This window comes from Leuresthes tenuis, unplaced genomic scaffold (assembly GCF_036924035.1).
Source record: "Leuresthes tenuis unplaced genomic scaffold, fLeuTen1.0.hap1 SCAF_23, whole genome shotgun sequence".
Classification (NCBI taxonomy): Eukaryota; Metazoa; Chordata; class Actinopteri; order Atheriniformes; family Atherinopsidae; genus Leuresthes; species Leuresthes tenuis.
In genome coordinates, this window is record NW_027325377.1 from 10,175,719 (window position 1) to 10,202,619 (window position 26,901).

Below are 26,901 nucleotides of genomic sequence, written 5' to 3' on the forward strand. Positions count from 1 at the left end.
GCATCCTGCCTTGAAGAGCAGTCCTGTGTCCTGTGTGCCAAAGCTGGTATTTAGCTTTTATTGTCTATATTATTAAAGACATTGACATTCATTCAAATGACTATGTAGCAATTACAGCAAAATTATGAAAAATCCATTCAGACTTGATTAGTCCAGCTCCTGCCTATAGCGCCTATCTGAGCTGTAATTGGAAAAGAGGCAGGGTACACCCTGGACAGGTCACCAATCAATGATTATAAAGCAAAATGATAATAATAGTTAAGTGTTGTTTCATGTAATTCACTTTCTAACCTCAATGTCATTGCAGGTATAATGTCCTTAAAGATGTACATGATGAAAATAGGTGGGAATAATTGAGGATTTAATTGGGGCACAGAAACGGTGCCCAAAGTAGATTAACCCACATCACACAGAGGCCTATGAGGACTTAGACATCTAGTCATAGGTTGGTGAGAGACAGCAAGCTCAAATTGTGGCTCAAGCGGAGGAGTTTAAGTATCTGGGGATCTTGTTCACGGGTGATGGCAGATTGGCGTGAGAGATGGACAGACAGATTGGAGGTTTGTTGCTCTGGTCTGTTGTGGTAAAGAGGGAGTTAAGTAAGAAGGCGAAGCTTTCAATTTACTGGTCCAGTGTTTAAGCGGATGACAATAGATGGATGGATGGATGGATGGATGGATGGATGGATGGATGGATATGTGCGTATAGGGTATATGTGTGTGAATACATATAAGGGGTATATGTTATATGCATATGAGTGACCCCATAGTAATGTTTTTCTTATAATGTTTACCTGTTCAAATGTTCTGTGAGTATTGACTATCTGTGATGCATTGAATGTGTGTATGTGTATGAGGTTATGACGGGTATGTTGAGAAAGGTAACGGGGCGGGGTCAAGTGTGAGGACGGAGACCTGTAAGTGTGTGGAGTTGTGAGAAAGGGTGAGTGAGAGAACAGAGGTTCAAACTAGGTCAAATTTTAGCGTGTATGTGTATCTATATAGGCTAAAGTATATACACGCTAAAGTATATATATATATGTATACACAAATATATATATGCTTGATGGTTTCCATCTCAAGTAAATGTAGTGACTTTGTATTATGTGTCTAAGACTGTTTGTCAAAGAACAACCAATAACTACATCATCTGAAAGTAATGCTCGAGTAACAGGATATAGCTAACAACTATACTTTGATAATGCCAAGCCATTTGCGGACAATCAGTGTTGGTTTTCACAAAAAGCGGCAGCAGTCAAAAATACAGATATATAGCTATATATATTATGTATATTTTTGAAAAAATATGTAATTTGTAAAATAACTGATAAAGTGACATTTGAATGCTTTAAATGATAGAAATGGACAATCTAAGTTTTTACCTAAAAACACTTTTATACTTCAATCCGACATGTAAGAACAAATCAAAACAGGTGTACTGTCTCTTTAAGGGTGGTCACTGCTCACTCCTTGCTAGCCGCTCGTTACTTGTTATTTTTCTGCAACAAGATGGCTGTCGTTCCTGAGAGCAGAGTCCTCACTTTCAGCGTTTTTAAATGGAGCTCTTACTCCTCTACATATTTACCTGAGTGAGTACTGCGCACAACATCTGTATCAATATATGCATTAGTGTTAGCGGTTACAGGTGGTCTCTTGTCGCGAAGGTACACTAGTTTATCGTTCAGCCGGCCCGAGTGGCCTACCTCATCAGACTCAGCTAGTGCTAGCTTTTTCATTAGCAGTAGGGATGTTTAGTTTTGGGTACGCGGCCACCCGAACGCGATGCTTGTCTGTTGAAGAATTTTGGCACAATAGCGTGTTAGATATTGAATATCTGAAAGGACGGTGTTTACTTGTTTCTGTAAATATTACGCAATGACACAATAATTTGAGCATTTAATGTCAAGTAGCCTTAAGTTAAGCACATACATAGATATGTGCATTATCTCGTAACGCAAACCAAACATAGCAGCAGCAGTAGTATTCGTCTGAAAAGACAATAATTTGAATTGGTATCCCGCGAAGATTCCCATCAAAATTAGTCTTTTGAGAACCTAAAGGTTGTACCGTGTTTGATAACTTTGTGCACTCCGGTACACTAGTATGTGAAAAATCAACGTCCACGTTTGTGGAGGTAACCGCAGTTATCTAACCAAGTGGCTCTGCTGTAGCATTTATGCTAAGCAGCTTGTTTACCGGCTACTTGAAACTAGTGTTATGAGACAAAACGTAAAACTTTGGAACTCCCTTTGTTATGCAACGCGATGTTGTATTGTGAAGTCACAAATAGTTGAAAAGCTTTCGCCTGTTGCAGTTTCAGCACTTAAGGCACAGTTTAGCTTTAGCTGGCTAATAACAACTCCAGCATGCTAGCTACTAGAAACCTACTAATATATTCTAAGTGAACAATCTAGCACAATCTATTGATTCCAGAACTAGTAATATTATATCACTATAACAATATCATGTGATTCTTCAATCATATACACTCTCTACTGCTTTTGTACATTCTTTAGGAATATCTTGGTGGATAAACCTAATGATCAGTCTTCCAGGTGGTCTTCTGAGAGCAACTACCCTCCACAGGTAGGGTTGCTTTTGTTTAAATAAGCTGGTACTGAAGTTAAGCAGCTGCTGCCTTCTACGTGCCTGTTAATGTGTGTAGGGTAGACAAATGTGTGTTTGTCAACACAGGAGCTTATGATCCAACCATACCAGAATTTATTGATTTATTTTCAGTAAATTGTGGTGGAAATTTTAGTAATGCACAGAATCCGTTATTTTCTTCTGAGGAGATAAGATGCTTTAATAATAATATCTTGCAAGAGAGAACAACACAGTGCAAAATACAGAGTTGCTCAGACCACTGAGGCAAAAACACACAATTATATTGCCCACTTATCACATCATTTCTCTTTGGGTATAGTTGATTGATCTTCTATCTTTCCTCCCCTACCATCAGTTGAGGTTACCCAGACACAGTCGTAAAAATATCAGCCTCAGCCCTGTCCCCCTTAAAGTGCAGCTATCTCATTATAACAAGCCCACCATTGTAAAGAGGAATTTAAGAAAACAGGACAGGGTGGTACCTTGCAGCTCGGTCATTTGCAGGTTAAACACAGTAACACTCAATACAATGCATATAAGAATTAATTTTCCATTACAAAATGCGAAGGGACATTGGGGTACAATTTAAAGGCCGCTAAAGATGATCTTCACAGAGGGTTGGTTTTAGGGCTGCACAGTGGGTAGCACCATCGCCTCACAGCAAGAGGGTTCCTCGTTTGAATCCCAGCTGGGGCTTTTCTGTGGGGAGTTTGTTCTCCCTATGTATGCATGGGTTCTTTCCAGGTACTCAGGCTTCCTCCCACCACCCAAAAACTTGCATTTTAAGTTAATTGGTGTCTCTAAATTGACCCTAGGAGTGAGTGCGCATGGTTGTTAGTCTCTGTGTGGCCCTGTGATGGATGATGGACCGGCAAACTGTCCAGGGTGTACCCTGCTTCTCATTGAGTGACAGCTGGGACAGGCTCCAGCCACCCTGTGACCCTGAATTGGATTAAGTGGGTACAGAAAATGGATGGATGGGTTGGCTTTACCAGTGGTATCTGTGGGATTTAAAATAGAATTAAGAACATTAGAAAAAAAAAAAAAAACAGATGCCTATGTATGTTGGGAGACAGACAAAATTACAATTATAGTTGAAATATGTATTAGAAAAACATGTTTATTTAGCACTCTTTATATTTTTGACATTTAGATAAAACAGACCTTTTCAAATTCCTGAATAGGGGCTTGTCTTTCTTCCATTTTTGCTCACATCATCTACATATGTGTAGTTCCAGACCTTTGTTGGCGGTGGCGGCAGCGGCCAAATCTTTGCAAACTCTCCAGTCCAGCTTTTTTGCATAGATGATCAGCATGGGTACACTTCCACATCATGTGCCATCACAAAGCTGCATGTACACTCGAGTGAGGAATAGTGACAATGGAGCCGTCCACAAAAAGCAAAACACATAAAACCAACTTGATTACATCTGAGTTCACATAGAATGAGAGTACAAGCCAAGCACCAATGATCACATACAAGAAAATCAATTCTTAACTTAACCCAGCTTATTAAATGTAGGGCTGTAATCAACCAAAGAAATTCTTGGTCGACTGAAACCCTGAAATTTTGACTAAAAATCGACTAATTGGGAGGAGGAGGGCAAACTCAAGTCTGACGGCTCTGACAGCGTTTTTCATCACGTGCATCTGCGCAATATAATAGCTGAAGATTGTCGAAAATATGCTGATATCAGCACAAGAAGGCAGTTAAACATTAAAGGTAATTCAGGGAATATTATCTTTATTAAACAACGCAGATCAAGATAAGTGCAAACGAAATAAAGCTGTGCATTACTGCATTAGGTTTGGATGATAGAGGAGGCTTAACATCCAGCGTGGTCTGGGTGTGTCAGAGGGATGCTGCCGTTGTTGCGGGCGGGTACGCCTGCAGTTATTATTATTAGACTAAAATATGTTCAGTATGATATTAATAGCTGCACGGTGGTGTGGTGGTTAGCACCATCACCTCACAGCAAGAGGGTTCCAGGTTCAATCCATGCTTGGGGCCTTTCTGTGTGGAGTTTGCATGTCCTCCCCGTGTATGCGTGGGTTCTCTCCGGGTACTCCGGCTTCCTCCCACCATCCAAAAACATGCATGTCAGGTTAATTGGTGACTCCAAATTGTCCGTAGGAGTGAGTGTGAGCGTGCATGGTTGTTTGTCTCGTTTGTCTCTGTGTGGCCCTGTGATGGACTGGCGACCTGTCCAGCGTGTACCCCGCCTTTCGCCCGATGACTGCTGGGATAGGCTCCAGCCCACCCGCTACCCGATTGACGGTATAGAAAATGGATGGATGGATAGTTTTTAGATGATACGCCATGTTTGTAGTCGAGCTGTGATATGCAAACTGTTGTTTGCAAATTTTGCATTCAACATTTCTCCCGCCATCTATTTTGGTAAAATTTTACCACACTGCCGATGTCTTTGACATGGATGGTAGAGGAGGACAAACTGTAAATTAAACGCTCAAATTAAAAATAAATATTCAGCAAACCACCGGACGTTGAATAAGGTGGACGTTCTTCAATCTAACTGTCTCTAATGGGTTGGACTAATCCAAAATAGTGAAAACAAGGGGGGTGTTCTCTGAAGACAGGCTGTGAATCAGGGGTGCTCTGAAAACACCCCCATTAGCACTTGGTACTTTCCTCCTAACCTTAGACTGTATGAAATTAACAAGGCAAAAAATCGACCAATCAGAATTTTGATTGACCCAGAATGTGTCGACTAGGACGATAATCGATAATGCTGCTCAAGATGCAGTTCGATGTGTTCTTTTTGGATTAATTCCTACTTTGCATTAAAACTTAATCTTGAGAACTACAGTCAAAAAGTTTGCGACTATGTCCTCTTCACTGTTTTTGTTTTTGACCAAGACACTGAAGGTTTACCAAGGCTGCTTTATTATTATACACATTATGAAGTTGATACCTAGACAGTGATATGTATTAGCTTGTTAGACTGCACAGTTTAGTCATAACACTATGAACACCCACCTTATATTGTGTTAGTCTTCCTCATTCTGCCTTAAGAGATCTGACAAGGATTAGTCCGAGCCTAGACAAAAAAAACACTGTAGGGTGTTCCGGATTGTCTGGCACTGGAATGTTAGCAATAGATCCTTTGGACATTGTTTGTTAAGGACTTTCTGAATCTCATCAGATTGATATCTTGGGAGTATTGTGGTGGTTTTTGAGACACTCCTAAGGATGTTTTACAGGGCCCACTGTTTTCCTGCTGGGGGACGGCTACTACTGTATTCACATATGCCAAACACTGGCAACTCAACCCCTCATTAGTCTGTACTTATGCACATCAGGCAGGTGTCGTGAATTCAGCAAAGTGAGGACAGCGTTGTTGGGTGGATTGTGAGCTCTGCATTGCTGACTTGCGCATAGGTCGTCTGCCTTTCTTTTTTTTTTTCTTCTTCTTTTACCTGCTGCACAAATTGTTGATAAACTCTGACGCCCCTAAAACTGCCTCTCTACTTTTTTCAAATTCACAATGAAGGTGTGTCTGTCCTGATTTGAAGGATATACATTTACATTACTCACTTTACCTGCCAGCGATCATAATGTTATGACTGAGATAGTTTGTGTCTTCCTCATCAACCAGTTCAAACAATGTGGTGGCCAAATTACATAAAAGGCATCTGTAAGTGATATCCTTGAACATTTTAGTCATCACAGGGTATTGATGGAAGGAGCATGCTGTTTTATTACATGTTGATTCATTACAGCCAGGAACAATGCCTGACAGAGATGTCAAAAGGCAAGTTTGCTGGGCTGCTTTAAGCTTTTATTGATCATAAAAAATTGAAGGTAAAGTCTTTGAATACTTGTGAAAGATTCACGTAAATATAGCTGCTTACCGATAGACTATCTAAATGTATCTAATTAACTAAATTTTAATCAGGTAATTGGAAAATGTTAGTCTCAGGGGGTTTAGTAAGTGTCTGTTTTCTAGTGGCACTTTAAGGCCCTGCGCAGACCAATGCATGTATTTTGATAACTGTAGATTAATTTTTTTATACATATGCACCTATTGCACAAATGCAAATATAGGCGCTCAAAATGAGCTTTTTGGAGTTAACCTTCCGCTATTACCCCTTACAGCCTTACTGGGCACTCACACCAAAAGCTCAGGTCGCTCACAACGCGCCGCCTGGAGTCGCTGCACACCAAAAGCGAGCGACCGAAGGGGCGGGGCTTTCAAACAGCAGGCATATATAATAATCAATCTATACATCGGTTCCCTCTTTCACCTTGGATCGCACTCTGGGCAGCCTTCTTTGTGTTGCATCTGCATATTTGCGATGGAAACGCAGGGCCCTTTGCCATTGGTCCATAACGTACTGAGAAACCGACCTCTCCACAGAGAATTTCACCAGCTGATTCGGGAGCTCCGCTTCGATGATGTTTGGTTCCAGCGCTATTTCCGACTGGATCATTTTTGATTGTCTCTGTAGACAAACAGGCTTGTGTCATACAGCTCTGGTAAACCGGAGACTGCAATAATTAATTTCTTCTCAATTTTTTCCTCTCTTTCTGGCCTTTTCTGCTCTTTTCCCCCTTCGGAATCCAGATCGGCCAAACAATTGGTTGCCGCGCCGCTGTTCATTTGCATAAAGTTGAGCCTCTCTCAACGCTCATCGACACCAGCCTCCATTGAAAATTAATGGCAACTGGCCACCACAATTGCTCAAGACGCTTTTGGTGTGACTGCTCGGTTACACTCCAACTATAACTTTTACGTGTGGATTAGAAAACTGAGGTCTTGGCTTGTCATGTCAGATTGTGCTCCATTATCTCCTTGGTCTGATGTCACAATATGTGCCATATTCTCCTTTGTTGACTTGACAACAGGAGATGGCAGTAAAATAATTTTTTGTAATTGTAAAAATGTAGTTACTCTTCTATTATATTGTAGAGTGAAGGACTTATGGTTAAGTGCATAAGTCTACCATAGAAACCATAGACAGCACCCATACCGCACTAAAGAGAGGCAGTTTCCTACAGTGCTCCACACACAGCGAATGTACTCTGGTCTTTGTTTTCAGTCTACGTCATGTCTATATTTCTCTCCATTTCTTTTTTACCCAGTTTTTAATCTTGAAATTGGAAAGGCCGGCAATTGTTCAGAGCATCACCTTTGGGAAGTATGAGAAGACTCATGTCTGCAACCTTAAGAAGTTCAAGGTGTTTGGCGGGATGAGTGAAGAGAACATGACTGAGCTTTTGTCCAGGTGAGATGTTCCTTCTTAATACAAGTCCAATTTAACTTGTTTGTGTGATTATTGAACTGCTTTGAACTGCTTCCGTCTGGCAGGCGCCTCAGAGTCCTCCAGACCAGGACTAACAGGTACCAGAGCAGCTTCTTCTCCACAACAGTCACCTTATTGAACAGTTTAAAAAAAACACTGGAACTGTTGTTTTACACCTGTCACTTAGACCGTTTTTTATGCATATATAAAAACATTATTTTAAAAAATATATATTATTTATGACACGAGTATGTGAGACAACAACTGCCGGCAAAGAATTCCTTGTATGTGTCTTCGTACTTGGTGAAATAAAGCTGATTCAGATTGTAGAACAGAATTTATTTGTATTTCTGTGAGGGAGAACTTAATGATTGTTTGGAACTCTGTGACTCACAGCATTGCAGCGTGTTCCTCAACAGACCGTGCAGCCAGGAAGATGTTCTGAATCTAGCCAGTTGTTATCAGTGTCAGTAGAAGTGTTAGTAACGTTTTTCCTCATCAAGCACTTGTGATCATTTAAATTTTAATGTCCAAAATCTTCCAGCTTATGCCTTGTGTTTTGAGTGCATATCACACATCACCGCAGAGGCAGCAGAGAGAACGGTTATGGTTAAATCGGTGTTCTTTTATGACAATGGTACCAATGATACCAATGGTACAAGTAAGTTAATAGAATTTTACAAATCCAGTGTGGGGTTAAAAGAGTGGATCAAAGATGATATAAATTTTTTTTAAAAAGTGCAATGATTTATGAGGAGAAAATAATTTCAAGACATGTTTGGGTTTGTTTTGTGTTTTTTTTTGTGGTGGTGCTGCTCTGCTTTGAAGTGGCAAAAATAGCTCTCCTTTATAGAAGGTTTATAAATTTAAACATATCTGCAACATCAGAACTTTAAGAAATTAAACCTATATATATACTCACACAATTTATCAACGCTCTCATATTCTGAGTTTGATGTTCTCCTTTACATTTTAAACTTGGACTATAACATATCCAATGGTTCTGAAAATTTAACGCATTCTAAAATGCTTTATTACCCAGAAATTATTCTGAAAATGTACCAACCACCGTTCTGATTGGTACATCTCTACATGAAATTAGTGTAAGAAAACGCTAATAAGTGATGAGTTTGGCCATCAAGCTCCTCATCTGCGTTCCATGAAAGCTTGTCTGTTAAAAAGAAAAGTGTAGAGATAAGTGCTGTGTCCGAATCAACAAATGGAGTTTGGAGATGGTTCAATATCCAAAATCTATCAGCTTTTAGTTTAATTTTCCAACTTGGCAATGTCATTCGGAAAACAGCTGTATCACTTTGATTTTTCTCTCTCTTCATCTGATAGCGGCCTTAAGAATGACTACAACAAGGAGACGTTCACGTTAAAGCACAAGATAGACGAGCAAATGTTTCCCTGCAGATTTGTCAAAATAGGTAAAAGCTGAAACAATTTCACAAGCATCTATGATTTGTTTATAGCTGCCATGTATTTATCGGTCCTCTACTTATTCATCTTTTCTCCTTTTTTTTTTTTGTCTCAGTGCCTCTGATGTCTTGGGGTCCGAGTTTTAACTTCAGCATATGGTACGTTGAACTGCATGGTATTGAAGACCCTGATGTGGTTCAGCCCTGCCTTAACTGGTACAGCAAGGTAAGAACTGGTGCTTGGAGTGCTCAATCTATAACTGGAGGTATTAATCGGCCAACAACTGGCTAATCCACCTTGCAGACGTCTTCATATTGTATCTTTGAGGTTTTAACTAAAGCAAGGCTCAGATGCAAGGACATTTAACCTCTGAAAAAATAATAAATTGGTAGCTTGTATACAGCTGAAAGCCATATAAATCCAGCTATAGGTTATTGATTTGTACAGGGTTGTAATAAATTCTGACTACTGAAATGATTACTCCTTTATGCAATATTCTGTGACATTTAAAAACTAGATTTGCTGTACAGTTGAAATACATTCAATAATATTTAGTGTCACACTAGTTTCAAACAGACATTTGGACCTTCGAATCATGTTTTTATTGGATTGACTTGATTACATATATGTTTCTCCTCCATTGTGTCATCTCAGTACAGAGAACAGGAAGCCATCCGCCTTTGCCTCAAGCACTTCCGACAGCATAACTACACAGAGGCCTTTGAGTCACTGCAGAAGAAGACTCGGATAGCATTGGAGCACCCAATGCTCACTCACCTTCATGACCGACTGGTGCTGCAGGGAGACTTCGATGCCTGTGAGGAGCTCATAGACAAAGCTGTGAGAGGTATCGCAATCCACATGAATTTATTCCAAAATCTTGGGTTGCATCGTGATTTATTCTTTCCTCTTCACAGATGAAAATGTGCTTGTTTATATCTGATTTTTACTGTTTAATATTTGATTATTTTCTTTCCTCGCTAGATGGCTTGTTTAACCAGTATATCAGCCAGCAGGAGTACAAACCCAGGTGGAGTCAGATCATCCCCAAATGCAACAAAGGTACAAGCAACCAAGAAATCAGCCGAGACGACGCTAACAGTGAGATAATCTATTTAAGCGGGATGTATTCCCTATCTGTCAATGAAACGTTTCAGTAAGCTTTGAAAGCTTTGTGGACTTTAAACAAGCGGGATTTCCTTTTGTTTGTTGCCTCCCTCCCTCCCACCTCTCTTCTCATTCTGTTATTCCACCAATTTTCTACCATCCACTCCCTTATTTTCCCTCTTCATCATCCACCCATTCCTCTCTCATGCGCCATCCTTTCTTCCTCCCTCCTCTCCCATTTCCAGGTGACGGTGACGACAACAGGCCTGGCATGAGGGGGGGACATCAAATGGTCATTGACGTCCAAACTGGTGAGACCTACGCAGCTCGTGTTATGACTTCACTATGACTCATATCCTCCTACACAAACTCAAAATGCTCTCTTGCTATTTAATCAAATTAACCCTCCCCTCCCATGCACTCCCATATCCAGCCTTTCTCCTTCAAAACCATTTTGAGGGCATTTCTGACATTTAAAAAAAAAAAAAAACTGCAACACATAAATTAGCCACACATAAATTACAACTTTTTGTTTTGATAGCAACACAACTTTCCTTTTTTTAAATTTTTTTTGGTAGCGGTGTTTGTGATCTGCTTCCCTGCTGGCTGTCTGTAAGACAAAAGCGACGTTGTCTGTGCGTGGAAGGGAAATGGAGTGATGCAGTGTCTGCAGCTTTTGTTAGAGCTGGGAGAAAGAATTGCATCCCTTTGGTCTGTGTTTCAGACTGCGCACTGACCTCTGTGTTTTGATTGAAGTAGTCAATAGATGAAGTTGACAAAAGATTTCATTGTCTTGTTTGGTTCTGCCTCTTTTCTCGCTCTGATTCTCACACAATATCTTCTTTTTATTATTAGCATTGTTATTGTTGTTGTGTGTTTTTAGTAAGTCTTTCTTTGCAATTTTCGTCATGGTCATTTTTATTTTTTTTCAGGCTGTACAATCTCCAGTCTTTCAATAAAGACTTTGCAGATTTTCAGATTTAGCTAAGCTAAATTAAGAGACTGGACTTCAATGCTTGTTTTTGTCAGTTCATGAAGTGAATTGGATTAGGTGCTGATTTTTGTCGAATAGAGAAGTTTGCTTATCTTCCCACTGCTGGGAAAAGGCCAGCCAAACTGTGCAATGTGAGTTAATGCATTGTAAAGGGTGAACAAAACTTGGCAACTGCCAGCCCTGTTGTCATGACTGACCCTGCTGGTAAAGGACAAGTGATAAAACTGTTCCATCCGCCCCATGACTTGGCTCCAGGTTCTGTAATAATTCCTTTGGAAATTGAAGCAGTTTCGAAGTTTTCTTTTTTTCTATATACTGCACATGTTTTTACCTTCATTCCTGGCCAGAATCTTTTTTTTTTTTTGCTTAATTCCATTTTGATACAAAAAAAAATAAAAAAAATTTTGCCATTTCTCTTCTTAGATAGCTTTTAGTTCATCATGATAAATTCCTATAGACTCCTGAGACTTTTATAGTCCCATTACAACATTTTAGAATACGCCACCTTCGTTCTAACAAACACTCGGGACAACAAACAAATATTGTGATCTGACATAGATGTCGTTTCTACCAATCATTACTGATCATTGCAACTGCCTCACCAAACATTTATTATCTTTATTAGCCATACTCTGTCCTGTGCTGTTTTGGAACTGTGCCTCTAACTCTACACAAGTCTCTGATACATTCACAGCATCCCACTTTTTCCTTCTGCATGAGCTAGAGTGGCCTGTATTTGACCTGAACCCTGAATTTGCATGGTGGTCTACATTGATCTCCTGGAAGCCAAGTCACTACTTTTAATAGATTAATTTTAGCTTCAATTTACTGTGCGTATAACTGATGAATGAATATTTTGAAAAAAAAAAAAAATGGTTCTTCTGTTGTTTGATTTAATTTCATGCACAAACATTATGTCAAATGAAATATGTGGAATGGCTCGTGTACACTCCAAGGCTATGTGATAATTTAGCCTCACTCGACCACTATTATTCACCGAAAAAGTCATTATCCATTCTTTGCTTGAACATGAAGGTTTTCATGAACATTTACATTTACTATATAGTTAAAAGCCGTGCTTGAAGCACACTTGTACATGGCTGTATATGCCATCCTTTGCCGTTTTAGGGCAGGTGGTACTCACAAGCCACACCTTTACGTAACAAATGGTGAACACAGCTCATCTATGGCGACTGACTCACCTTTTTTGTCTGCGAATTCAAGATAACCCCCAAACAAGGACTTATTTGCCGTTTGCTCTTTATGTCCTTCTAAGCTCAGATGCTGCACTGGGAATAAGACGGGAATAAGATTGACACTGAAATATGCTACAATATATTTTGAATTGGATGGTTTAGGTGCTGTAGTTTACATGATCCATAGTAATTTATTCCAAATTGGAATGCACATAGAAAAAAAGTCTCAGTAGTCATGTTTCCATCCAAAAGTGATGCGAATCATTGTGAAATGCGCATTAAAAGAAATTCAAATCATGTGTGTTTCCATCAAAAGTATGGACTTTAGTGAAAACTACTAACTCGTGCAGTAGCATAGTCACACTTGACCTCTGGCCGAGCATGTCATTCATTTCTTTGAAGAATTTGAAATTAATTTGAGATCCTGACCCACTTCTGCTGAGCATCCGTTTTTCTGCCACGTACCACTGCTTCAGACTTTTCAATGTATTTCTCAATGCAGTCCATAGTTTATCAAACCCCCGGCTACACATTTCCACGCGGAGCTCTTCATATATGCTGGCATTTCTCTGTTTACTGTTAAGGATAGCAGTTATTTGATTCTCCTTAAAGTTAAAAACGCCACAACTTCTTCCTCCATCCACGCAAACCTATTGTTGTCCGACATGTTTGTTGTCTTGTTAGTGACCCGCAAAACACCGGAAGCAGGTGTCAGACTTGATGTCAGACTTGATGCGAACACAGCTGTTTCGATCCCTTTCGAATAGCGAGCGTATTTTCATTTGTCAGGAAGAAACAAAGCACATGATTTACACATTTAAAATCATGGGATTTTAATTTGAACTATGGCTTTCCATCATAATTTTCTGATGTGCTAGTTCTCGATGCACATCAAAACAGGCTGATAGGAACGCACCCAGTGCTGTATGATTATCATTTGAAGTGCTTATTGTTATATCTGTCCTGCAGAAACTGTATACTTGTTTGGGGGCTGGGATGGCACACAGGACCTGGCAGACTTCTGGGCTTACAGTGTTCAGGAGAACCAGTGGGCCTGTATCTCAAGAGACACTGAAAAAGAGGTGAGGAGACAGAAAACAAAATGTAAGAATGGATTGATATGTCTTAAAGGGAAATTATAATGTTGGAGTAATTTTTTCTTCCATGTTTAAATGAAAATGGAAGTGACATAAGTGTGTGGCATTGTGTTCAGTAGTTTAAATGTGAAATCAGAAAGCATGTTTGGTGTTAAGCAGAAAATGGTACAGTCCCATGAAAAGTGCAGTTGAAATTAATCTAATGAGGACAGAATTTAGGAGAAAAAAAATTGTGCTTTTCTTTTTTGGTTAAATTTTCTTCTTTTTTTAATTTAGCTTTTTATAGGCACTTTTCATAAACTGCTATAGTTGGTTGTTTTTCCAAAACTGTATTCGCAGTTACTGTTTTATTGTACTGACTGTCAGTGCACAAAATTCAACTGATGAGGAACATTTGATACTAATGATACGTAAAACAGCTATGTAAGCCTGTCTCCTGTTTACCAATCAGAATGGTCCAAGTGCTCGATCGTGCCACAAGATGTGCATCGACTCGCAGCGACGTCAGATTTACACATTGGGCCGTTATCTGGACTCCAGCGTCAGGAACAGCAAGTCCCTGAAGAGTGACTTCTACCGTTACGATATAGACGCTAACACCTGGACACTACTCAGTGAGGATACATCAGCTGACGGAGGACCAAAGTTGGTGTTTGACCATCAGGTAGCTGCAGCGCTCAGCCTCTCACATGTCGCTTATTCATAGGCAGGGAAACCAGCCTGATGGCAAACTCACCTTCTTTTCAACCTTTATCACTTCCCCTTTTTTGTTTCTGGTCACTTTCGCCCTCTCCCTCCGGCTCTTTCTGCAGATGTGCATGGACTCAGAAAAACACATGATTTACACATTTGGCGGGCGCATCCTGACGTGTAATGGTAGCATGGAGGATAGCCGGACATCAGAGCCACAGTTCAGCGGCCTGTACGCTTACCACTGCCAAGCAGGGACATGGAACCTCCTTCGGGAGGACTCGTGTAATGCTGGGCCAGAGGACGTCCAGTCCCGCATTGGCCATTGCATGCTCTTCCACACGGTGAGTCTGGACATGGTTATTAAAACTAATATGTGCTAATTTGTCCTATTTTTTTAGGCTTGAGTTTATTGTTTTTATTTTTGTTTTTGCCATCAGAAAAACCGCTGTCTGTATGTGTTTGGAGGTCAGAGGTCGAAGACGTACCTCAATGATTTCTTCAGTTATGATGTCGATGGAGACCATGTAGAGATTATATCTGATGGTACCAAGAAGGATTCTGGGATGGGTAAGAACTGATTTTTATAACTTTTATTTTTTTTGTTAGATAACTTAAACCTCTCCAAACATAGAAGGTATATGAACATATAAAGCTACATTATACTGTAATAATGATATGAAAATGAACAGAAAAAAGACAAGACTAGATGGATTTTCTGCTTTGAGAGATCTGGCTCCTAGTGGTCAGGCACTAAGCCAATGCTCCATTTAATCCTCTGTATACTGTAGATAGACTTTAGTCTGCTTCCCTCGTTGGTTTACCCTGTCAGAACAAGAGGAGAGGAGGATCTGGACAAACTGGTAATGTGGTGATAAGAATATAAGTCATACAATTCGAAATGGATATAAAGCAGACTTAAAAAAGAAAAATCTTTGCAGCATGAAAGCAGGAAATCCAAACCGTTCTTTTCTCAGTTTCATCCTTTGATTTAGGTGTGAATATGTGGTGAGGCACACTACAAGTCCCCAAACATTTTAAGCTTAGTTTATGTACCACTATGTTTATATTTGTTTGTCAGTATCCAAAGGCATAAAGGCTCAATCTGTAGTTGGCATTTGAAGCTCCTTTTTCATATTGGAAAAACAAAGTGTTCTCTCCTTGTATTGCGAAGTAGAATTTAGGTGAGTCATCAGTTTGGCTCCTTAGTTGCTGAATCAGGATGTTATATTATAGAATGTTTACCTATTTGAATTGATGGAATATGTGTCTGATGGCTGCACTGCCTCCCCGATTTCCACCACAAGAAAACAAATCGCAGCTTTGCTTGAAGGTTTAATTTGTGATGTCAAATAAAGTCTTGCAGCACTTAAATAGCAGGAAACCAAGCATAATTGTGTTTAGTTATGTAGTAAACCAAGGCAGCAACTCCACGCTGACTGCTTATTGCAAGAAAAATTAAACACTCCTGCCTATTGGAAGGTTGATGGTTAAATCCTGTCAACAGTGTCCTTGAACCTCACATTGCCTGTGATGTGCTCATCAGCGTGTGATCATGTGTATGATGGACAAAAAGCACTGCATACCCTGTAAGAGTGTATGGACCATGAAGTACTGTATGAGTGTGTGTATGTGAATGGATGAATGTGTCCTAGTAGTGTAAAAGTGTTAATGTGGAAAAATCTAGGAAAGCTCTATATAAATGTTGTCCATTTACTTGCACGCAGTACAAAGGGATTTAGCTTCCTGAATGAAGCAGTCTTGGTGTTGCTTCTAGAAATTCTGTCCTTTTTTCTTATTTTCTTTTACCTTTTCTCTTCTTTTCTATAGCTTTTTCTAATCTCTTTTCTCTTCACTTCTCTTCTCACTAAGTTGTATTTGCATGCTGTTCAGCCACTTTCTATTTGTCAGGCCTCGTTGCTATGGTGGTTTGTTGTTATGTTATCAAGTAGGTTCCTCTGGTAGCCTCTAATACTACTGCTCACTGCTTTACTTTTTCTTTAATTTGTTGAAAATGAAGTGTTATTGTTGGAAATAGCCAAGTTCATGCCTGCTTTCATATACAGTTTTTCTGTATCTTTGTCTCTTTAAATGTTAATTAGAACGGGTGATTGGCACAATTAAAATGTTGACATTTTTCATTATCATTTCCATTTCAAATCAGACATGCTTGAAAAGTAAATATTTTTTCAGTGAGCTGACCTTCGTGGTTATTTATTGTTGATACTTTTGTGGGTGCAGTTCCAATGACGGGCTTTACCCAGAGAGCCACCATTGACCCTGAGCTCAATGAGATCCACGTCCTCTCAGGCCTGAGCAAAGACAAGGATAAACGTGAGGAGAACGTTCGCAACTCTTTCTGGATCTATGACATCGCCCGCAATAACTGGTAAGACTGAAAAATAAACACATACTCTGTCCTTTTGAGATGTTTTCTGTGATCATAACCTCAACAACACTCACAGGAAGTTATTTTACACACACCAGCTTTTTGTAGCGAAGATCTTCACCACAATATATAAGTGCATGCAAGCGACACTCGCACTTATTACGCTGAACATGTTTATACAAATGTCAGCACTGGAAAGAATTACTAGACAAAGCATTCTGTGAGCTCTCCATGCGCAGCTGGTAATCCCTGATCCCCACAGCAGGGAACTGCTTGTTCACAATCTGTGTTTGCATGCGGGCGTGCTCATGTGTGCATGTGTCATGTTTGGTGTGGTGTTTTTGAAAGAACATGCTGCTCTGCTGCAGTCCTTGCTGTTCCAGCACATCGATTTCATAAACTGTTGGTGTACTCTGCGTCCAGTGAAACTGATTGCTGTGACTCTTATGTAAACATGTGCGTGTTCTTTGTGAGGACCAAGTTGACTTTTAGTCCTTGGAGTGGGATAATTTCCTTACTTTGACATTCTTTCAGATGGCTCTCTTTGGTTTAAAACATCATTTTGTGAGGTTAGAATTAAGTTTGGGTTGGGGTTTAGCATTTGCTTTGTGGAAGTGTGTCTTTGTACAATCACAAATGAATGATTTTTTTTTTCTTGATGGCTTCAGAAATTATTGAGTTTATTTGTAACTGATGTAAATTGTACTTCCTTCCCTGTCTCTTTTTCTTTGTTTCTGTCTGTGAAATTGCCCAGGTCATGTGTTTATAAGAACGATCAGGCTGTGAAAGAAAACCCAAGCAAGACTTTGCAGGAGGAGGAGCCATGTCCACGGTTTGCACACCAGCTGGTCTATGATGAGATGCACAAAGTAAGACACATAGTCACTGTATTCTTGAGTATGTTGTGTCACAGTTTACATGTCAAAAGTAGAAAATAATTTCACTTAAAAAACACTTTTTGTAAGCTAGACTCTGAGTTCATTGCTTGACAAAGACAGGGGATTTATGCATTTAAGGATATGTACATACATGGCATATTTTCAAGTTTTGACAACCTATCATTAACTTATTCCGCTATTTCCAAGTCTGTGATTTTCTTAAGTGTCATGACCCGAACTTCCCATACATATCGATGTCTACCTTGGATGATCTGTTAGAAATTCCTTTAGACTCAAGAAAACTAATTTCAAGAATAAATGTCTTCATAACCTCTATTAAAAACGTATCCCTTGCAAAGATCAGGGCTGAATGGGTGAATGAATTGGGGGAGGATATTTGGAACGGCGCTCTACGAAGAGTAAATAACAGTTCTTCTTGTGCAAAACTCGGCATAATACAAGTTAAGGTTTTGCATCGCAGTCACTATTCTAAAACAAGGCCGGACAAAGTTTACCCTCATGCAAATGCATGCTGCGACAGGTATCATAGCACTCCTGCCAACCTAACTCGTATGTTTTGGGCACGTCCCTCCCTGACAGCCTATTGGTCAGTGATCTTTAAAACAGAGTGGTCAGAGTGGTTGACCTTTAATCTACAACCCAGTGCTGCTATCGATATATTTGGTGTCACAGATAGGAACTGCTTTACAATTGTCAACATATCATTGCTTTTACCACCTTACTCACACGCAGGAGAATATTATTACCTTGTCAATCCACCGAAAATGTCATTATGGTTATGTGATCTGATGCAATTCATACAGCTAGAAAAGATTAAACATACACTCGGAGAGTCTCGGGAAAACTTCTTCTCCATCTGGAACCCATTATTGAAGTATTCAGGTAGACCTAAAACTATGCCTGCTTAATTTCTGCGTAATTTAACAGTATACGGCTGTATGCCTCCCTTACTTCATTGGGTGATAAACATAAGGGACATTATGCTTGTTGTTTGCGGGGTGGGATGGGGGAGTGGGGTGTGTGTTGTATAAATGTAAATGTGTGAGCATTGTTCCAATGATCTTCTCTTTGTTCTGTATGTGTTAATTGTCGGTGCTCAATAAAAAATACTCTTAGGGGAGGTTAGCATCAATTCAGCTTTCTTAGATTTTTATTCATGCAGAGTCGAGTTGAAAAATCTTTAAAAACAAATCTACAATTTGTTCACTTATGCTCCTGACTCTGCGGGCTTCTGTTCAACACAACATTAGAAGTAACTCATGGGTAAATATCTTCATACAGTTGAGGACAAAAGTTGCAAAAGTCTATTTCTGAGAAATTGAGATCCTCAGCTATGGTTGGCACAAATTAAAGTTTTCTTTTTCTTTATTTATTTTTAACCTAAACATATAATGTATTTATCACACCTTAAATGTTTCCAGGTTCATTACCTGTTTGGTGGAAACCCTGGGAAGTCGTGCTCTCCGAAGATGCGCTTGGATGACTTCTGGTCTCTTAAACTGTGTCGGCCCTCTAAGGAGTACTTGCTCCGCCACTGCAGATACCTCATTAGAAAATATAGGTCTGTAACGTCTTTAATTCATGCAGCCACTGCCCTCACTATGTCATCACTGGAGCCAGTCGCTGTATTCTATGCATTTTAGATATGTGTGTGTGTGTGTGTATATATATGTACATATAAAGATTTTTGCCCTTTTTCGTTAATTATTTGTTATTTCCATTTAGTGCATATTTCAAAACTAATGGTTGCGTCCTCTGGAACTGTAGTTGTGTAAATTACCTTGCTTCGGTTACCCTCTAGTGGTTAGTAGTTGTAATGACAATCTCTTTTTTTTTTCTTTTTTTTTTTTTTTTCCTATGTATGTTTACCATTATTTGATTCCTGGTTTGACAGGTTTGAGGAGAAAGCCCAGTCAGAACCACTGAGTGCACTGAAATACCTGCAGAACGACCTGTCACTCACTGTGGACCACACAGATCCTGATGAGACCAAAGAGGTACCCGACTCCTCTTACACGGTTACATTTATACATTCCATTCCATGATTGATTTGCGTGAAGCAGTGGAAAAGACTTTTGGGAATGTTGAAAAAGTTGTGGTATGCGAGTAATACATCAGTGCCTTTACTTTAGATCTGCAGCTTTAATTTTTACTCCTAATCTGTCCAGACATGTGTGTGATGAGGACTGTGTTCTGCATTTAGATGAGTGCAGGAGCTACTGCAGCAGGAGCTCCATCTGCCTGTTTGTTTAGTGCTTTTGAATTTTGAAGTGATACAGATGTTTGTGTTGCGTCTCAGTTTCAGCTCCTACCATCGGCACTCTTTAAGTCTAGCTCTGACTTCATCCCTCTGGGTAAGAACGTGATCAATGTTTTTAAAAATAATATGACTACTGTGTTTAGGTATTAGAAAAATGCTTTAGTAAAATGAAACGTGTCGATATATTGCTTTGTGGAATACCCTCAGTTTGGGGTTTGGATTCTAAATTTATATTACCTAAAATTATTTTATAGTTCAAGTTGAGTTGAACTGTTGAAATTAACAAAGTACCAACTCTGCAACTCTGACTTTTTTTTTTTTCACGTTTCCTGCAATTACATTTTATATTTTATGGAGTTATGGCAGCTACTTAAAGTGAGTGTGTGGAGCCAGGTGTTGTAGGATCAATTCATCAGTCTTCTCCAAGAGAGTTAATCCAAAGTAGAAGGAATTTAAGGGTCACTTTAAACTGCTTTTGCCAATGTTTTTTGCCAATAAGTTTTTATTACAGACCGTTCAGTGACCTGAGACATCCAAGAAAAAAATACTTAGGAGGAGCAAGTCCTCTTAATCAAAGCTGCTCTACTTTCCAGAGACTCCTTCACCTGCATCTACAAATTTATCAAGCAGCTCTACGGGTTGACAGCTGAGTTTAGTCAAGTCCAAATTAGCTTATTTTTTTTAATTTGATTTTTTTTAAATTTTTTTTTTATTTTTATTGATTTTTAATTTTTTAAAAAAATATTTATTTAGTTGGTTTTTTTTTAAGCCTTGCTTTTGGGTTTTTAGCATTTTGTGACAGAATAGTTTATTTGTGGCTCCTCTCCACCATTTTCTTATGTTTGGTCTATGACAACAAGTAGGCATATGTTCTGTAAGTACAGGTCGATTAAAGATGTGTAAATATGATCTTCTTTTTTTTTTTTTCTGTTTTTGATTTTCTCTCTTTCTCCATATATCTGTGCTTTTTCCTCTCCTCAGGTTTCTCCGACGTAGACCAGACATATGCTCAGCGGACGCAGCTCTTTGACACGCTGGTCAACTTCTTTCCGGACAGCATGACCCCACCTAAGGGCAATCTGGTAGACCTCATCACCCTCTAGCCCTTCCAACCTGAAACACTTCACCCACTAGACTGGTTGAACACACACCTGCACACACAATGTGGGACAGAGACTAGTTATTTTTGTAATCACAAATCCGACTGGTTGGATTATGCTTTTTCCCACCTCTACCACACCAACCTGCTTGTGTCGCAGGCTGCGTCACCATGACAGTGATGGTCATGAAACGTAGAAAGCAACACTGCTAGAAGGATATGAGTAAAATTCTGTAACAACCTGAGGTGCATGTATGCAATATTCTTTTGGTTTCCTCTTGCTCATGACGATTCGTCAGAACCCTTCTAAACTCTGCCAAAAATAGCTTGCTTTTCATCTTAACTCGATTTTTCTTCTGCGAAAAGTCTAAGCCAAAAAAAGAGGATGTTGCACATTTGCTTTTTTTTTTTCTTTCTTCATTGACTCCTTTTTTTTTTTTTTTTTAAGGTGCTGAGTTTTTGCACTAACACTTCTACAAAGTCAACGATGGGCATCCATCCACATGTATTTTTGAGGAAGACAGTCGATGAGTTGAACAATTGTTGAAAATCCAGTTCAAAGTAGTTTATTTGAAGATGGCAGTTTCTTTAGCTCCTCTGTTCTTTTGGCATTCTTCTTCTTTTTTTTTTTTTAAGCATCCCTACTGCAAAACTCTCGGACACGTCTGGCTTCTTGTCAGCTGCTGTTTTGATGGTTTGGTTGGCTTACTCCTCTGTAACACATGACCCTAATAGTGACTGTGACAGAAACACAGCTATCATTTTAGTAGAGTTTGAGTGCTATGAGATAAAGTTTAATATATCTATATCTAAAGATACATTTATACTGATTTTGGTTATTATCCCGATTGGACTGGCTAACTCAAGGTGAAATTGAATTGTTCTTCTCAGTAATTATTGGACTGTACTTTCATTCAAAGTGGATACATTGTGTACAGATTATGTATATATACATATAGGAAGTTTCCTGGATAGAACACATTCTGTGCTGGAACATGACTTTTCCTGTCCTGATTAATCAAAACCTTCTGGTTCAACATCATTACTGATGGGGAAAAAAATATATATCTAAGTAGTTTGTGTGGGTGTGCAATGGACTGCTGGCATCAGTTATCCAGTTTGATATTTTCTAGAGGGAGGAAAAAAAGTCAGTTTATGCTGGTGTTTTGCCGTGGCACTCCCTCAGTTTGAATTATTCTGGTTCTTTATTTCTCCTTAAAACTTCCAAATATCCACCTGGATACGTCTGTGAATTAGACGCATTCAGTTCAGGAGATGCAGCCTGAAATGTTCTCCAAATGAGGATCATGCAGTCTTTCAGCGTAGTGTCTCATCTGCCAACAAAATACCTTTTAATCTTAAAAAAAAAACAAAACCGGAAGCTTCATTCAGATACAAATTTTTTTCTTTTTCATCTTTCTGTTTTTAGAAACACGGGACCACGACAGAAATTTTTATCTTGCTTATCTAATTTGTTGGTATTTTGATTGATCAGTTCATTGTTTGGTCCATAAAATGACTTCCAATACTCAGGACCACCCCCCATTCCTCCCCACAATTCAAAGAGAGAAAGAAAATAAATTGTCTTTTTGTTGAAGTTATTCAATGCTTACAGTGACAAATTCATTATACAACTACATTTGACAACTACTTTACTTTCTATTGATCCTCTGAAGTTCCCTTGCATTGATGTGAATGTAAATTTTTACACAAATTTGAAATTATGACAGAAATAACGTTTGATTGTCTCATTGTTTATCTGTCAATGTTATTTGGTAAATACAAATAATGCTAGTTCAAAGATCATTAGCAAAGTAATTCCAAAGACTTTAAGTCTTGTCACAATGCAGAAGATTTTTATTCCCCAACCCTAAATTTTTTTTTACACAAACAACAAAGTGTTCATATATCATTCTTTATGTTAACAGATTATATTGCTATATTTGCTTTTCCCTGGAGAATCACCACATGGAAATCAGATGTTGAAAGGTTTTTCTTTGGTCATCATATTTGGTGCAGTGGGTCATTATTATTTAGTTTTTCTTATACTGACGCCATGTAACTTAAATTTTATCTCAATGGAATTGTTCAAAACTGCTGATTTGTAGTTCAGCTTGAGTCTAAATCTGAATCTAAAACTCTATTGAAACAATGGGGGAAAAAAAAAAAAAAAGTTTCCCAGTCTGGAGGTTAGATGGTTGGGCGCAACTGCAGATGAATAATCTGGAAAGAAATTATGAACGATTTTGCTCAGAGGCAATGGCAATTTGGCTAAAGGCCTGTGTCCCTGCTCACCTCTCATTTGTGAACTTTAAGCCAACATGTTTGTCTCTATGGTCATCAACTCTTGTTGAGACATTTGGGATTCAAGTCCACTGCTGCGTGTTGCTCTCTCAAATTCCCACTTTGTTTTTGTGGATATTGTCTTTATTGATTTTCAGTCATGAACAAACTGATGACCTTGCATAGCTGTAGTGATCACTTGCATCCTTGACTAACAGTTATGACCAATCGGAACATTACATGACTTATCAGCCCTGGTAAAACTGCTATAACTATTGTCCAAAATTTGTATAGTCTGTGTTTTGTACAAAATCTGTACAATCTCTACCTAAGAGCTCGAAGAACCTGAGCACATAAATGATCATTAAGTCAGTTTAACAGAAGGGCAGAGTTGGGTCAAAATTTGGCTTGTTAGTTAGATAAAAACTGTCCTTTGAGCCCAATATTATTTTCTGAAAATCAGCAAATTTTTCCACAAAAACATCAGAGGAACTTTTAATTATGTGTAAGACAGAAATCGGGCATTATTATCACTTCCATCAGTTCTTTCAGCTCAATCAGATTGATATAAATGCCTGAAAAGAGTAGGCAACGTAGTCAGCTGATGTTGCAAAAACCGCCAGATCTTAAGTACATTATTCTTGCAAATGGCTCGGATATAACTGTGCTCTCTTGCCTGATCTGTGAATATTTTAAAAAGCTGCACTTCTGCTGCCAGCTCTGCGCAGCAGAACTGGAGATGCACTAAGGCAAGGTGGACCAGAGGTAGTGGGGGGGGGGGGACTCGATGAACTGAGCCAACAGTTTATGAGCACTGTTACGCATTCACACTGCTGCACTAGAACAGGATAACCGAAAGAGGAATGAACGCAGCCTTATAAGACGCCGTGTTAACACTGACTTGAAGTGAAACAGGTGCGCACACTGATGATGAGCCTTCCACTTAATGATGTTGTCATGTAGTATTAATGTGTCGCTAAATGCTAACATCTCCAAATTGATGGGATTGGTTTCCTAAGTTGGATATGGGTTCAATGAATTTGTTTTTTCAGACTGGCAGTGGTGCACTACTGTTCCAAGGTGAATATGGTCACCGATAGCATTTACTGATATTTTTTATTTATTTATTTTTTTCACTCATGTCTTCTAGCATTTGAGCGTCTTAAAATGGTTGTGGATCACTTTATGATAAGACGTGTTCTGGATCTTGAAGTACCATGAAGAGAAACAAAAGAAATGAGCTTGCAGTTGTGAAAATTAAAAATATGTAAATAGGTGAATAAGTAAATGCTTGCATAACCGAACAGAAACCAGTGTTCAGCACTACATGTCCCTTCTCAGAAGTTCCCCTGTGGTCATAAATCCATCCTCTTCCCATTGAGAGACTGTTTTGAGGTAAAACAGGTATTTACATTTAAACCCAAGCTTGAGTGCAGTTTACTGATGTAGAAACACGACTTTAGACTAACAATAGCAACTGGTCTTCAGTGCAAATGGCATGAAATGCATGTATTTACATCATAATCAAATCAAAGATCAAGTTCTGCTTTTACAGAAAAACAAATCCCAGTTGATCGTAAGCAACCACGGGTTATTTAAGAGCTGCAGGAAAGGACAAATCTCTTTTCCTTATTTTTAAAAAAAAATATATTAACATGTTTCTAAGCAATGTTCCAAAGTAACAATGATAAAAAATAAGATCCAACATTTTGGCCCTTTTTCTGTGATACAAGTTAAACAACAAGATGTCATTTCCACCATCCACCTTTTCACTTATAGATAGGGCAGTGGTATCATAATTTGGTAAATGGACAGCAAAAATACTTCAGGAATTCTTAACCATCTATAACCACTGACAAAGCTGCTGAAGCAAAATAAAACTGAAAATGAACTGAGCAAAGATGCCTTGATTGAACGTATTCTAAGACGAGAAATGTTCCATTTCTAATCTTGATATTTCTTCAGAGGATCACCTACTGTTGATTTTTCAGTGTATTGGCTAATCCAGACTTGTTTTTCGTAGTTGAAGTTAGCTGTAAGGATTCCACAATAATATGTATACTATATACAGTACGAAGCTACTGCCAGCAGGTTGCTTTTGAGTATTGGTTAGCTTGGCTCTTTTCAGAGAGAACTGAATTCACCTATCAGCATCTGATAAAATCACTACCGTCACATTGGACTCACTGATGGTTGCCTGGCAACATCACACTAGTTGTAGTATAGCAGTTTTCCAACCTTGAGCTCACACACCTCTGTCAATTATTTTTCATTTCAAAATTTTGATCACACAGTATTATTAAGACCGCTATTGCCACTGTCAACCACCATCTAACTGTCAAAGTTGTATATTGATTTGTAGCAGGCAGATTTCAGCCTCTTTCTACCTTAACAAAATATATCAGGATTTGTAGCAAATGGATTCAAGTGTGCAGAAGAAGAAAAACAAAACTTGATGAGTGTGGAATCTATATCCAATGAATTAAGCCAATATGGCTCACTTTCTCTTCCAGCTATTTATCTTGTATTTAAAAGAACAATTAGCAGATTTATCTTGTGATAAACGTTCCAATAAGTGCACTATTCTATGAGATTTTAAATTCCTTTTTAGAATGTTGTTTACTGTGATTGTGGCTGTTCTTTTGCAACATCCATCATCACTTTAGATGATTTTGCATTGTTTCCACAATGAGTATTACTAATGTTTAAGTTTAAGCATGAGCAAGGAGCAAGTTAAGTGTCCTGCTACTTACAGACGTTTGATTCCCTAAAGCCACTTCTAAAGGAAAGTGAATCCTGTTAAGTATATTCTGGTATGTGGTCATTTTGTGGTCATCAAGTGTTTTGATGGAGGAGAATGGCAGCATGTATCTGCCAATGTTTTCCCCATATTGCGCTGATACTGACTAAATAATAAATTATTTTACAATCACTAGAGCAAAACAAAATAGCGAAGAGAAAAAAAAAAAGACTCAACAAGGAGTGATTATTTATGTTAATCTGTTAATGTTTAAGACCACTTTTGCCAGAGCTTTTCCTTTTTGCCAGAAGAAAGCTGTGTTTAAGAAGATATAATTCCAAGCACCTTTTGTTTGAAAAAAGACACACAATGCCAAATACTTTTTCTTCTTTTTTTTTTTTTAGGGTAAATATTCTCCACACAACATTTGCTGTGTGATAAGTTTTTCTCTTTATTTTTATTTTTTTATCTCAACCTTGTTTCAAACCCTGAGTTGGTCTCAGGAGTTTCAAGGCTGGTACTCTCAGATCAGTTAGCACTACTCTGGATACAGTGAATGTTTAGAAAGCCTTGTAGTATTGCATTGTATTTAATGTATATAATGAATAAAGATTGTATTTTGTTCAAGATTGCTTAAGTGCTGTCTTTTCTTTGCCCCCTGGTGGCCACGTAGAGAAGCTAATGAAGAAATCGACAAAAGTTTTGTGGAAAAATGCTTCCTTTTATTTGGAAACCCGAACAGTCAACAATTTACAGCTTCCAGTGTGTCAGACCCCTGTTGTTTGCCTTCAGCAGCAAACAAACCATAAATACATAAAATACTAATAACATACTTTGGTGAAAATGCCACAACT

At 38.7% G+C, this 26,901-nt stretch overlaps 1 protein-coding gene across 2 annotated transcripts; it reads left to right on the forward strand.

Annotated features, from left to right (window-relative positions):
- The first annotated feature begins 1,488 nt into the window (after positions 1-1,488).
- Positions 1,489-26,674, forward strand: mkln1 (muskelin 1, intracellular mediator containing kelch motifs). 2 transcript variants are annotated; one of them, XM_072377228.1, is made up of 18 exons: positions 1,489-1,588; positions 2,516-2,585; positions 7,711-7,853; positions 9,213-9,301; positions 9,409-9,518; positions 9,948-10,140; positions 10,278-10,394; positions 10,646-10,711; positions 13,560-13,672; positions 14,139-14,351; positions 14,500-14,721; positions 14,818-14,947; positions 16,619-16,766; positions 17,521-17,635; positions 19,087-19,226; positions 19,560-19,662; positions 19,965-20,019; positions 20,907-26,674. In XM_072377228.1, the coding sequence occupies exons 1-18, from the start codon at positions 1,509-1,511 to the stop codon at positions 21,026-21,028; spliced, it is 2,229 nt and encodes a 742-aa protein (XP_072233329.1). In that variant the 5' UTR covers positions 1,489-1,508; the 3' UTR covers positions 21,029-26,674. The 2 variants fall into 2 exon arrangements, with proteins under 2 accessions (XP_072233329.1, XP_072233330.1); XM_072377229.1 differs by having other exon boundaries at positions 10,278-10,355.
- Positions 26,675-26,901: the final 227 nt, after the last annotated feature.